This window comes from Lichenostomus cassidix, chromosome 10 (genome assembly GCF_008360975.1).
Source record: "Lichenostomus cassidix isolate B80296 chromosome 10, HeHo_3.0, whole genome shotgun sequence".
Classification (NCBI taxonomy): Eukaryota; Metazoa; Chordata; class Aves; order Passeriformes; family Meliphagidae; genus Lichenostomus; species Lichenostomus cassidix.
Window position 1 is genome coordinate 14,339,640 of NC_139491.1, and position 15,189 is coordinate 14,354,828.

Below are 15,189 nucleotides of genomic sequence, written 5' to 3' on the forward strand. Positions count from 1 at the left end.
ACAAAACATTTTATTGATGAAACTTTAGAACTGAATAAATGGTCTCCTCACAAGCCCTTATACCCTCGTCTGCACAAAGCCCAGACAACTGAGCCACAGCCTCCTAAACCTGAAACATCTGCACAACTGCTCTGTGCCTACAGCTGACTGTTGAAGCTCCAAAAGCAGCTTCTGCACTGTCCTGTTAACTGCACTCCCTGTACTCCCTCTCTGACTCATGGGTACTCCAAGTGCTTGATGCTACCTGCACTCTCAGCACCTGACCAAGACTTTTAAGAGATCAATTAGGCTTTTCTTCCTTTTAATAATTACTTAAATCATCTTAATCAGACCTCATTCAGCGTCTTCAGTGTCACTAATTGCCAGCAGACTGGAGAAGTTTCTTAGCAACTTAACATTTTAAGTTGCACCAATACATTTTGATCTATTAGAAGCTATTTTGTCATTCAAAGTAAGTGAAAACAGTTGTTAAAAATCCAGCAAGAAAAAAAGCACAAATCAATAAATGTAGCAGCTCTGCATTATTCTTCAGTTCCCAACTTAATACCCAAACTGATTCAGTCTAAATCATAAATGCCTTGTCTGACACAAAGTATTGGAGTTGCATTATTTACTAGACACTTATGGAAGTTATAAATTTCATTTTCTTCAGAGCTGATATTTATCATGGCTGTAGCAGGCAGAGATCTCTAGCCAGAAACCAGGTTACTAGAAGGTATTTTAAAATGAAAGTGAACTGATAAATGATTTTACAGCATGTACAGATTTACCTGCACAGTGAGCTCTCCTCAAAACACAACACAGGCGTCAGGATGGAGCGTTGACAGGAGTGTCATTTTAGAGAAAAGAGGACCATGAAGCTCAGCATGAAAAACCATGCTGACCAACTCTGCTTCCATTCATTCAATGTTTGAATTCTGATACATTTCAAGAGAAGCCAGCTGAAACTGCTTCCTGGCCTGCCAGAAGGCTGGGTGCTGATACCTGATACCTGTTGATTCCTGGCCCCTCTTTCACCCCAACTGATTTTGAATCACTCATTATGGTGTCCAGTTAGGTTTGGGGACACTGAGGACGTATTTTCCCCCCACAGAAAATGTAGCAGTGACATCAGTGCCATTTGACACACCCTGCTTTCAGCTACAGGAACTTTCATCCCCATTGAAACTCAGGCTGACCCCAATCCGGCTGTCAGGAGCAATGTGGTGTTACAGGCTCCGTACAACTGCTGTCTCTCAGCAGTCAAACAGAAGAACAGAGAGAAGTCACAGAAGGAAGCCAGACCTGGCAATCAGAAGGAGCCAAAGAAGTGCTGCCAGGCCTTGCAGAGATCCTGTGGCTGCCAGAGCTGCCTGTGCCAGCTGAGCTGCCGGCCCGGAGCAGGTGAAGGCGCTGCCCTCGCGCCACGCCAGCCCCTGGAGCATCCAGCGGGAACAGGGCCTCTCCATGTGCTCTGCACAGCTCTCCAGCCCCTGGCTGCCAGCAAGGAGCTATTTAAACAGCTCCCAAGATCTGAGCGTGGCTCTGTTCCTAGAAACTCGGCTGCCTTCATCCAGCAGTTTAGGCCAAAGACAGCGTGACTCTACCAAGTGGAACTAAATCGTGTACAGACACCACTGCGATGATCCTTGAGCCACGTCCCCACTCCTACTGCTGCCTCTATAGCCAACAGCCAGTCAGCCCCAACACAAGCCACAGCTGCACGTGTAAAATCACACACACCTTGGAAACAGCCAGGACTCCTGGTCAATAAATGTCCTGCCCTGCAAAAAGTGCAGTCACCTGAAAGGGGAGCTCTGTAACTAGAGCTGATTTATGACAAAAATCAAATAAAAACATCATTTGGAGGGAATGTTTGGTCAAGTATGCATTTTAGAAAACTTCCCATTAAAAATTTGCTGTAAAATAACAAAACAAACAAAAAAAATAACAGAATTATTTCCATGAAAACTTTTCCTTTTCTTTCCTTTCAGGGAAGGGTGCAGAGTCTCAATATCTGTTAGGCGTAAATCATGTCTGACTTTCAGTAGACCACACTCTGATTTGCAAAAAGCCTTTTTTTTTTCTCCAAGAAAATAAAATTGCTCAAACTTTTTATTTTTCTCCTTGTAATTTCCTTCCTTTAGCAGGAAAAAGCCAAGTCCCCAGAGAATACATTTTTAGCTCTTTTAAGTTTTACACACTTGAGGGGCAGCCCTGACTGCTCACCATTCTGGAGAGCAACTGGGCCAGGAAAGCCCAATGTCCCTGCAGGACTGCAGAGAGCAGAGCTCACAGTGCCTGTGCCTGAGCAGGTGTAACTCTGCCTGCTGCAACAGAAACCCAGAGCTGGGACTGCTGCTTCAAAGGCTGTTTATTATACTTACCTGCCTGATATTTTCAAACAGAGCTCAAAGCAAGAGGGTCTGCGGGTGACCAGGATTTTTTGCAGTTCTTAATTTGAAAATACTGCATTTGACAACGTATTTTGGATTCACAAGACTATCCAGGTATCCTCCTGAAGATGAAGTATCAGACACTGGTTCTCCTGGAGAGGACTTTATTCTGTCTTTAACCTTATAGAGAATTCCTGACAAAAAAGTCTGCAGCTGTCTCCCTCCTCTCAACAAATGCAGCCATTCTTCACTAAGAGAGACTCCTGTGGCCAGATCCCCAGAGCTACCCTTTCCAAACAAATTTTTCTCCTTTCAATAGATTTTTTCATCCAGCCATCAAAAGGTTATGAATTTTTCATCACAATTAAAAATGAAAGTTAGCTGACCTTAAGATTTCAAATTAAAGAGTTCAATTATCAGTATGATTAAAACATTTATTATTTCTGTAGAGTTAAACTTCCTCACAGGTTTTATGGTTATGTCACTGTGATGTTTTCCCTCTGCAACAACTGGATCCTTCTTCTCAAATCCTGTCCTTAAAGTCATCATGAGCTATTGGTTCTCCCACACAAACTAGGGTTTTTCATTAAATCCTCTAAATTCATAGGGTTTATAGTGCATCCAGTATGACTTTTTTTAATAAAGACAAAAGTTTATGTTGGAGCAGCAGCAGATAAAATGGGTTAGAAATGCAGCTGCACCAATCTGAACAAGGGAGAAATAAAAATATGCATTTTTTTTTAAAATAACAATAATCACACTTCACTCACCATCAAGACAGTGCTGTAAATTACAGTTTAACTGCCCTTATTGATCCAGTATAAACATTAGGAGCAAGCTGTGCTATGCAGGGGAAGGAAAAGAAATTATCATGGCAGGTTCTGATTCCCCTGATTCATCTTTCCTGGCAAAAGACAGAGCTGAGTCAAAGCTGCTGTGTAGGAAGCAAGGAGATGGAGGTGGGCTGAGCTGGCTCAGCATTGGCTGGGTCTTACCAACTGGGGCTTGAAAAGGGATGCACCAAAGCTAACACATCAGAAGTCTTCAGGGCCACCTTGTAAAGTCATGCTGTCTGTAGAATCTGCCTTCAGCCATGTGCTTGTTGGGGTCCCTGGCTCTTTGCTCTGCCTAAATGCATGGTACAAAGTGCCAGAGTTGTACAGCTCTGAAACTTCCTTTTGGGTAACTTCACAAAGCCAAACATGGCTTTAAGTGAAAACATTGTATACACTGAATGCTCCTCACTGGAGATACAGAGGTGTAGCTCTGCCAGTCTTCACTATGCCCCCAATAGATAAGACAAGGACTGAGACATGGCTGCATTAGAAACAAACATTATTAGATCTAACTGGGTGTTAGATATGAACCTACCTTCATCTGCACTGACTCATGTTCAGCTGGAAAAATAGGCAACATCAGCTGTGGATCAAAGCTGCCTGATGGTTTCCACTGAGTAAAAATCACATCTGCCTTTCCAAAACACAGTTTGTATAATAATGCAAAACCAAGTTGTTTTCCCTTACCTTCTGCAAAAGGTTCCCATTCATAAAATCGACCCATAAATGGCTTGTTATTGTATGATGCACATTGTACCTCTCTAATATTTCTGCTGCTTTCAGGACACATCTGTTTAGATAAAAAAAAAGTCACATTACAATCAACAGCGAAGTTATTATTGCCTTCCTATTAATTAATTTAGAAGGTTAGTGAAGGCATTGCAAAATTCTAATCCAGATGAATGATATAAACATCAGGAGACTTCTTTAAAACAGGTAACAAACTGTGCTTTTAAGTAACAGTATCAAAAGTGCCTGTTGAAGAAAATTTGTGAGGTTAATGGAGCAACAGTTCTATTAAAAAAAAAAGTAAAGCTTTTATTGAGCTGTCATTTTCCTCAGCAACAGCACAACACTTCAAGATAAATTCAATATTGGATTAGAATTACTTCCTTTCCACAACAGCTTCACATTTTTCATCATTAACTTTTTGGGCTCAGATTCAACAGAGTTGCAACACTTAACATACATGCTTCCATAACTTATTAAAAGTTGACCACAGAGGCTTCTTATTCTCCCCCTATGCTTCCATACCATATTTCCACTTTTCCTTTTGTATTTCTACATGCTGCTATTAGAGCCACTGCACAGCTTTGCATTTTAACTTATGCCTTTGGATCCTGAGCTCTTGCAACTAAGGAGCTGGAAGAGCTTCTCCTACACAAGCACATGTGCATGCACAGGTATTGAGGCAGGGCAGGCTTTACAGGTGGAAGTAACATCCTTCATTAGGTCACCTGCAATGCACACCTTTGGCAGATCAGCCTTGTTTGCACGTGAAGGAGATTCCAAAAGTAAACACTAGTTAAATAGTTAAATACTTAATGACTTTGTTCTGCTTGAATCCTCACATTAGTGCAGTTACAGCATATTACTCTGTCTGTGGGCACATACAAAGGGGAGAAAGACTTCTACCAAATGCAAGGGGGTTAATTAGAACTATTTCTACACTTGGAGAAAACAGGCAAGCATTGGGCACAGATGCAGGATTTTGCATAGCCTTTAGATAATAAAAATGACTACGAAAAACATTATTCAAGAACAGGAGAAATCACATGAAATACTTGACTAGAACAACAGAGTATTTTTTCTATATGACAGAGATTTCAAGGGAAAGCTAGAGATAATATCACATGAAAACAGTATGGCTAAATAACGGCGCTTTTGAAAGGAACAGAAGAGAATCACTAAGAACAGCTCTTGTTGGAGCTGCAAGTCAGTTCTCTTATGTCTGTATAGTAGGAAGGATTGGCTGCCTTTGCAGAGGAAGCCAGGCACATCAGAGGTCCCAGGGGAGTTCTTGCTTTGTATCCACCATCTCTGCAAGAAGATGCTTGCAACCGGATCAAAGAGACGTCAAAGTCAAGAGTTTTCAAGTGGGCTATAAACTGTACCAAAGATACGCCTGGGGGAAAGTTCATGGGCTACTTTATCTTCTATTAGAATCATGGTAACAAATCTTCTACAATAAACACTGTTTCTGGCCAAGCAGCCATCTGTGCTTCGTTTGCCCACCCTTCTGAGACCTCCAAGTACATGCAAATACTGCTTTCCCTAACAAACCCTCTAATAAAAAAAAACAAACAAAAAGCCTTCCCTGAAAATAGGACCATGAGCCACCACATTGGAAGGGTGGGAGCAAAAGCCTTTCTAGTGCCAAATGCAGAAAGCAAAGCCATGTTCCCACAACTGAAGCACAGATCCTTCCATGTGTGGCACAGCAATGCAGAACAGTTATTCAGCCATAACCACCAAACTAGGTGAGGAAACTTATTTTTCATGGAAACCAATTATTGCACATATCTGAAAGGTGAAGGGACAGAACCTGAGCTAGCATAAATTAAGGTCACTACACTAAATCACAGCAGAACAAACATCAGTTTGCGTCAGCCAAGAAGTCAGCCTGGAGGGTTTCTTTCTGGAATGCTTTTCCCTTTTTTTGGCACACATTTTCTACCAGCCTATTGTGAAGTTTAGTTGTTTCTTGTTTTTCCTTTTCTGACCCTTGAGCTCATGCTCTTGTGTACCAGTATTTCTGGCTCATAAACCATTTCCTGCACACCTCGCTCATACCAACTGCAGGCAATGTATGAGTAAAAATATCAAAATATTCCTTGCTGTTGCCAACAAATAGTGACACCCACCCCTTCTAAGATCCTTTTCATATAGCTACAATTTCTGTTTTTAAACTCACTGACAGTTGCCCACAAGACACATCTCAGTGCTTTACAGCAGGACAAAGGACTGACAAATACACTAAATTCTGTGTGGATCAAGCAAAAAATCAGAAGAACAGATTAATTCAGAACATCCCTGCTACTTTAGAAGCCTCAACTCAGTTGCCCTTCCTTCATTTCATTCATCAAGGTTTAATTACAATATAAATTTTTGAGCAAAAATTTGACCAACTTGGTCTGAAAAAGCTCTTTGCTTTGTTCTTTATACAGATTATATTAATTTCTATTTTTAAATGTCTTCTAAAATGTTCTTTGAGTTAACTACGAAGTACAAGTAGGCAAAATTACTACAGTTCATGAATCACTGAGGCTTAAGAGTTATATTATACTCTACATTTATACTAGTTAACATCTGTGCACCATTTACTAACCCCACCTAAATTGTTAATGCACAGCTGAATGAAATGTCAGTTTTATGCTGCCTACAGATCAGCCCCCCTGAAAATGAAATCCTTGAGCCTTTCTCAGAAGACCTAAGAGCGACAGGCACTTTCTCGTGGCCTCTGGCTTTTTAGGACATTTTGTAGGCAGAAAAAATAAAAAAAAATTAAAAAGTCTGACCCTGTAAAATCAAAAGTGAAGCTTCAGTACAGAGGTTCCCATTTTTTATTTATTCCCTGACAGTACAACCTATCTTACACTTCAATTTAATTACTATTTCTGTCATATATAGCTTTATTATAAAACTCCTAAAATACAGCAACAAGCATCTGTGGTGAAAAGACGATAACTCCAAAGACAGCTCCTATTTACAATGTCTAACAGTTGTCCTTTCCAGAGTTCACCTGCAGGGCTGGGAGAACTGGGAGGAGGTTGAGGACAAAGCCCTGGGCTGCAGCATCAGCTCTGCCTGGCACAGATCCCCTGCCCAGCCCTCAGCCAAGGCAAGGGCAATGTGCTGGACAAAGGAGGAACATTGGCATGTTTGCAGGTGAAGAATGTTCCTCTGCCAAAGCCAGGGAACTAGGATTTAAACAACCCAGATCTCTTTCCAAAATTTGCCTGAGACTTTTGGAATGAACTTTGCTAAAATATTTAACTTACTGTGTGATTCTCAGTGACATGAGGGCATTAAAATTGTGCTGTCTGGTAGGGACTTGAAAACAATTTTTTGGTAAACAAAATGTTGACTTTAATACAGTGTTTTGTTAATGACAGATCTAGAATTTCACTTTTTTCCTCAAAAACTTTGTCTTGTGATTACTGAGGGAGTTATCTGAAGTTTTTCATAGAGATTTGGATACAGAAAACAGGATGGCCTCTTTGGATGTTTGCAAAAAAAGGAATAAAATCTCCTTTTTAAACCAGATCTATGGAGGCCAAAGCAGCAAAAAATATACTTTCCATCTACTAAGATAAATCTCAGATTCCTTTGTGTAGAGACAGATATAAATTATCTAGAAATATATACTCTCTACTGGGAGACAGTTTTTTAATTATTGTTCTTTCAGGTGTGCACTGTGAAATTAGAAACAGTGTCCAGAATCCATAATTTTGTATGTTTTTAGATGTTTCTCCTACTTAAAATATGCTGCTTGGGCAAAGCAATGATGTAAATTTAGCATGTTGAGCTGCATTCAGCAAAGTACCTTCAAAGTGCTGGACATTTTCACACAAGGTAAGCTATTTCAGAGCTGCTACTCCTGCATTTTCTTGTGGCTGTTTGAATGAGGATGACACCTTGGCCAACTTTTCTTCCTGTGCTTTCAGAACGTGAATAAATTACCAGCAGCAGCACAGCACTGCAGGAGGGAGCACTTAAGGCAAAACACTTTAGAAGTAACCCTTAGTGCTGAGGGATGTCGGGCCAAACTTCTTGAAATAAACTGTTTCTGCTGCTGATAGAAAGTTTTTACTTTTGAAAGAGTAGCTTTATTTATGCCTCAATTTCTTCTGAAATATGCAGGAATGAAAGTAGTCTGAGGGACAGTAACACACAGTATTTGCTTTGTCTTGTACCACTAGAGTTTTCTTAAAATGACCTGCTAGTACAGCTAAGACTGTAAAACAAAAAACCACTCTACTAGCTTTTTAGCTTTTGGGAAACATTTGAAAACCACACTTTTTAACAAATCTTTGACACTTGGTTTAATTAAAGAAGTGTTGGCAAAACACCTGAAAATTATCAGCCTGCCAGCAGATGGGGGCTCACATCTGCCATTAGCAAAGCTGTGTCAAAGCTGCTGAGATAATACATTTCTGGAAGTGTGTAAAGGGGCCATTTCGCTCCTGAAACCACCTCTACAGGCAATTAAAACATTGACTAAGATTTCTGGCAATGTTTCATTCTTATGACCTACAGTAACTGGCAAATGCTTTTTCCAAGGCCCCCTATCCCTTCTTGATTCTCCAGGTTCAGACATTATTCATAATTAATATTTTCTCTGTGTGCAATACTACATGTTCAGTTAAGTCCAAATAATCTAGTTGTACCCTAGTTTTCATTTCTGTAGTGATTCCATATAATCATATTAATCCTTTGGCATGCCAAAGGATAAACACACCTCCAAAGAAAAATAATTTAAATGGTTGTTTCTGAAACAGTAATCTGAAGATTGTTCTTTCCTTTGCAGAGCTTAAATGTACTGTGTCCTTCAATATGCATAGTCCATAAATTCCAGTTCTTTACACAGCAGTGCACTACATCTGCAGTGAACTTTGAACTTCTGCTCCGAACTGCTGGTGTCTTGTTTTTCCTGAAACCCACACAAGTTCCAAGTGCATATATGAAAGTGGAATGTGGGGTCCTTCAAATGTTAATTCTCCAGCTAACTTGTTTCTCTTTCCATAGCCAAGGACCATGCTTGCCCCATAGGTGCTACTTCAAATCAAGGCAACCTAGTTTTGTCCAGCTGAACACACACTGAAAGAGAGCAACTGATCCATTTAAAATCCTGGAGATACTCTTATTCCCCCAATAGTTCTAATTTTTTTAAATGGTAAGAGAACATGAAGACAACTGTCTGCCAACTAAAAAAAAAAAAAAAAAAAAAAAAAAAAAAGTAAAAAATAAGATATACTAAATATGTCCAAATATCTGTAGCACAAAATACCAGACACAATTCAAATGGAACTGATGCTCCTGAAAAACCAAAATGTGCAAGAAACTTTAAAATGCATGTGAAGAACAGCTTGGCAGTAAAAATAGTGCTAGCCAGCTCTGGTTACAGTGCACAGCCACAGACAGTCCACTGTAAATGTCTGGCCTGACATGCAATGAGCATTTCCATCTGGGAATGCAGCAGTATCTGCACCAGTTTACGAGGAAGGAGCACCTGTATTGGCAGACTCTCGGCACTGCCTCAAGCCATGAATTTACACCTCCGTGTCTGTTGCAATGGAGATGAAGCAGAGTCATGACAATAACTGTGAACTCTAATGTGCTTTACTAACCAGAGATTCCAGGCCATGCAGAGTCCATGGCAGCTATAGGGGGTTGCAGCCTTTCTCTTTCCCCTCACTCCTTTCAAGGGGCTGCCTGTCACAGATGGTGAAGACCTTAGATGTGTGCACAGTACAAAATCATTGCATTTCTGCTCAAACCCCATTCAGGTAGCAATGAGCTTGTGTTTGGAGCAAAGAAGATGGGCCATGGCACAGCTACACACCAGGTGCCTGCTTCCCCTAGCTACCTGCTGGCTGCCACTGGCATGGGTCAGGGAACTGCTACCCCCTCAGCCTGCAACTTGAGAACCCTTTTTTCCTTTAATGATTTCAGCTAAGAAGGTCCCCCGAATTTAACTAGAAAAGTCTTTGAAGTGCTACTAAAACCTGATCTTTATTAACTGCAATCTATCAGACACATAAGGCATTAATGCATAATGTGGCAAGTGCATCTATTACTGCTTTACGTTTTTTCCATTCTGGAGCACTTTACATCTGAAAATGCAGTCTGCCTAATAATGGGGAAGAAAACTCAACCAAACAGATGGAAAAAGAAGTACTTCTGCTTAACTTCACAGGTTTGTGGCTTTTTTCTTTTTAAATTCTCACTGACAGATCCATCTGATTAGACTGAAATAACTTATTTTATTTCAGATTTACAACAACTTGTAAAAGATTCAAGTCCAGCTTTGGTTTTAAATAAAGTATTAGTCACTCATCCATCCCACACAAAGCATCTACAATGATCTAATGTGCATGACTGGAAATGTTTGGAACCACTCGTTTAGGAGGGGCTAATCAAGGAGCTATAATAGGAAAACTAACAACAGTACATTTCCTCAGCAATACCAAAAAAGTGTCAAGGATATACTCCATTTCTGTTTATTGCTAAAATTTTACAAATACTATTCAGAAAGGAAAAAAAAAACCAAACAAGCAAGCAACCAACCAACCAACAAAAGAAAATCTGAGAAACAATAATTGGTTTCTACAAGATGGAAGTTGAGCAATTAGAAAATGGAAGGCAAATACTGGAAACAGATCATGCTGGAACAAAGTATTATCTGGTGTACAGTGATACACAAGTACATCCTGAAAGTCAGGGCTATGTCAATTCACACCTGAGAACTGAACACTGTTGCTACAGTTTTTTGATCCAGCAAAAGACAAGATGACTATCAACTTGTTTTAAAGATGGGTTTTTTTTAAATGCAGTCACTATTTTACTGTCCCAAATGTCTTTTAGTGCCCAGGCCCCTGAGCAGAGAGCTACTTCAGTATCAAGACTGGAGTTTACACAGAATATTCTTTCCAAGGAAGCATCAAAAGCTTGCATTTGCAGCAGAAATCATAACTGCTTTGTACAGCTGCTGTTCCCAGTCTCAGCAGTGCTATCACTTTTCTATATAAATATGCTGCTTTAAAAAAATCCAGCAGAAACAAGAATACCTCCATTCAAATATCTATTTTTAGAAACACTACATAGTGCTCAAGGTGCTTAAACTGCATGCTATTGCCTCATTTATTGGGAAATCAATGAGAAGTGATTTCCATTTGGCACAATCTGGTTTGAAGTGTGAAGAATGCCTTAACGTGGAAGCTTTCAGCTTCATCATCTTTCACTGTCTCATCTGTCTACATTGTTCAAATACATCTGCAAAACAGAGCCTGTTTTATTAGTGCTTCTCAGAAAACTGGAGGTTTATGCACTAAGAATAGCTGTTTCAGTGTACTAGTAGTAGCCTTCGTTATATTAGAAAAATCAGACAGCCCAAAACCCTCTCTGAAAGGCACCACCAATATCAGCTACAAAAGACCCCGAGACAAACTCATGCTTGAAGCATCTTTAGCAAAGTCTACAGACTTTAAGCAAAGTTGATATATCTAGTTCTCATAGTTTGTAGAAAATTATGCCACTTTTATCACTTTATCACAATTATGTGATAAAAAATCTAATCTAGGGTTTCCAGTAGTATTTTATTGCATTTTTTAGAAGCACTGTTCTTGGAGCTGCCTACTCTTTCAGGGGTGCAGTCTTTATGTGACATTTTGACTCTACCAGCTTCAGCAGTGAGCAGGAATAATCCTCCAGCAGTTTTCTCTATGAAAGCCTAATCAATTTCAATGGAAACTCAATTGCATGCATTCCATTTACATGACTGCCCTTTGTGTGGGAGGAGGGACTACCTGAATGGTTCCGGCAGGAGGCATGAAAGTTTAAGGAAGTTTCTGATTGGTATTACCATGAAAATCTACTTTTTAATTAAAAATTCATATTGCAGCAGTAATCACAGTATTTTTAGAGAATGAGCTCTAGTCTAAGTAACAACCAGGCAACAGAAATGTCAGTGCAGTGTTACATGAGAGAGAAACACACAGGCAAATGTACAACTGTTACTACAACCAGGGGGAATTTTAAATAAGTCTGTTGAGACAATTTATTCTGTTCATTTTTGTTAAGAAAAAATAAATTTACTATGTGGAACAATTTGTTTTCCACAAAAAGTGAACATCCTTAAAGCAATGTAATTGCAACTTAAATAATTACGAGTTTGCAGGAACCCAGTGTAACAGAAATGGCAGCATTATTCACATTTCAGAATTCTTGTTTCCATCAAAAATGAGTTTCTGATACAACACATTCTTATTCTGTTTTTGTGGTATATTCTTTCCTCCTAGGTCATACGCTCCAAAGGAAAAAAAGGCACCTTAAACTAACTGGCAGATACATTTGCCTTATTTTAGAATGGTTTAATATAGCTGCAGCTGGCAGCACTGTCCATTTACTGATGGGTTTGTCCGACTTTAACTACTCAGACTAAAACTTTCCGCTCCTGGTATCTGCTTTAGTCTCATTTTTTTTTCACTGAAGCATTTCATCCCAGAATGAGCCTGAAGCAAAACAAAAGGGAAAAGTGCTTTATTTTTTTCCCATACTGCCAATATTGTGATTTTTTTTTCCAAAATAGAAATGCCTGTTCTATTTTAATGAGTGAAATTATGTCAGCCTGGAAAGTGGGGGTTTTTGTCAAGAATGCACCCTCTGCTTTTTCCATGGAAATCCACTCAAGTATAGTCAGGCCACAAGAATTTTGAAAAAAATGCTGATAATATAGTTCGTACACTTTCAGTCAAAACTTGTTAAAGTTTTGAAGCTAAACTAGAAGAACAATCTGTTTACAAGTGTGTTCCATATCTGAGGCTCAAAGAGGCTGAGAAGCTTTCCAGTAATTATTGGAAAGTGCTCCTGAGGTCTGTATTAGGGCAAGGACTGAAAATTAAAACAAGACATATCTCCTCTTCTCTTAAAAGCCACTTGAGCCTGTACCTAAAATGCATTGAATATTTTGGAAAAAGAGATAAATCTTGAGACTGGGACTCGAGAGATGAGGCTGGATGAGCAAGTCAGCTGAAGAAGGTATTGAGAAGAAGAAAGTGAAACTGGCTGAAACTGGAAAGAAGCAGGGAACTAAGTAGAAAAAGGAGAGACTGGAGGCAGAAGAGATGAGGAGAAAAGGTGAAAAATATGAGACAAGGTACTAAGTGTCACTGAGGAGAAAATACAGAGGGACAGCTCCTGGCAGAGGGAAGGAGTAGAGATGGGCTGTCTTTGCAGAAAGGGCAGAAACGCCTGTGCTGAGAAAGACCTATGGACACCACAGCAAAGCATTTTCACTGCCCTGTGGTACTCGCTGAGGGCAAACTCCCTCTGCCAGTGGCTCAAGTGCAATGATCTGATGAGTTCTGTGAACACTGACGTATCACATGATGGCATTCTGCTTCAGAAGGCTTTTTTGGTATGTTTAAACACTATAAAGTAAGTTAAAGGGCCTTAAAAGAGTGTTTCATCTGAAGTTAGAAGAGACTGTCCATGCAATTACTGTATCATTTGGCTCTTTTTGCCTGTGAGGTCCACTCTCAATTATATGATTGCTTACCATTTTTCCCTTGTGATCTCTGACTCACTCAGTGTGCAGAATGGATTTACTCTGGGGAATGCTTAGCTAGAAGGGTTGTTTACATAATCTCTGTCTCATTCACTATAAAACCCAGTAGGTACACAGTGGACATACAGCATAAGGAACATGAAAGACAGTGCAGTCTCTCTAGAGTAGACAGATAGCTACTCTATCAGTTTTGAGGGGGAAAATGCCACCTATGGTGCAATTGCTTCATCCAATCCTTTTTCAGTTTGTGAGCTATGTACTTTCTATTTTGGGGGTCTGACTGAAAACCTCTGGACCTGATTTGCAGATGAGCTGCCAAATCATAATTACAGTTTTGCCAATGCAAATTTTGCTTTGACTATTGTCAAGTGATAAATGTGGTACTGAACATGGAGAAAAAAGATTCAATTCAAACCACTTGACAAGCAGCACTAATTAAGGAACTTCTCTTAAACCTCATTATTCCATATTCCAGCTAAATTTCTTACAATAGATTAGGTCTTGCTATCACACAGCAGCTTTGGGAATGTTAAAGCAACCACTGCAGTAATAGCATCAACAACTAGTCCTTAGAGAAGCCTTTTTGTCTCATCTTCTGCAAGGAGCATTTTTAAGGCAGAGAGCCAACAGCTGAACAAAAAGAGAATAACATTGAGTAGTGTATCACTCATAGCTAAGCTCTTGATCTATGTAGGGACCCTGGGGTAAAATAACATATTATCAGATAATTAAATAGTTTTCTCAACACAAGAGTTACCAGAGGATTGTTGACAAAAATCCGATTCTGAAAGCTCTAAATTTCTGCAGGTTTGACTTTGTCCTTTTAATGGCATTTCACCACTCAAAGTAAAACCCCCCATCATCCAAAAGAACTGTCATCAGAAAGTGACCCAAACTGAGGTCTCAAAACAGCCATCAAGACAGTCAGTATTCCTTGCTATGTTTAACAATGAGGATGCAAACAGAAATTCAGACAAAGCAGTATATTGGTTGGCTGGCAAGTTACTGAATGCTGCAGCCAAAACCCAAAGCTTGTTTGCAGAATGAGGCAGGGGATGTTTCCCTGGCTTCTTCCCCCTACAGATGACCCCCTGCCTCTCTAACACTGCTTGACAGACATAAAAAACACAGGATTGGTTTTTCCACAAATATAAGTCAAGAGCTTGAAGATAAACAGCCCTACCAAGTTATCACTAGAAAGAAGTTCTGATTTATTAATTACACCTCTATGTCTCCACATGTGCAATATGCTACCCACAGAGGTGTTAGCTCTGGACAAACAGCACAACTGATGATGTACAAGAAAAGATGAGACCAATCACACCAGACTGGTTTGGCTTTTGTTTGCTTTTTTTTTAATCTCACCACAACTTCAATTATTTCTGGGGTTTGCATTGTTCTGCAGGCAGTTAGCTCTTAATGTATCATAGGCAAAAGTTTTGTTTACTTGCTCTGGGCACTGCAGGGCTTGTAGTGCCAGGTTTCTTCTGGGGGAGAGGGTTTGGACTTCCATCCCTCAACACAACTATTCTGTGGTTAGGCAAAGGAACACATGCTTGCTAGACATGATTCAACACTTATGTTTCCTAACTTTCTAAACAAGTTTTGGCAACTTGGTGTTTCCAAGCCCTGGTTAAAAATTCTAAAATTAAAAAAAAAAAAACAAAAAAACAACCAGACAACCCCTTCC

At 39.8% G+C, this 15,189-nt stretch overlaps 1 protein-coding gene across 2 annotated transcripts in view; it reads right to left on the reverse strand.

The window, feature by feature from the left end:
• Positions 1–15,189, reverse strand: part of THSD4 (thrombospondin type 1 domain containing 4) — a 238,567-nt gene that overhangs the window by 166,777 nt on the left and 56,601 nt on the right. For both annotated transcript variants that reach the window (XM_085070773.1, XM_085070774.1), the window contains exon 6: positions 3,899–4,001. In XM_085070773.1, coding sequence (XP_084926899.1) covers positions 3,899–4,001 — 103 coding nt within the window. The remainder of the gene's footprint in view (positions 1–3,898; positions 4,002–15,189) is intronic.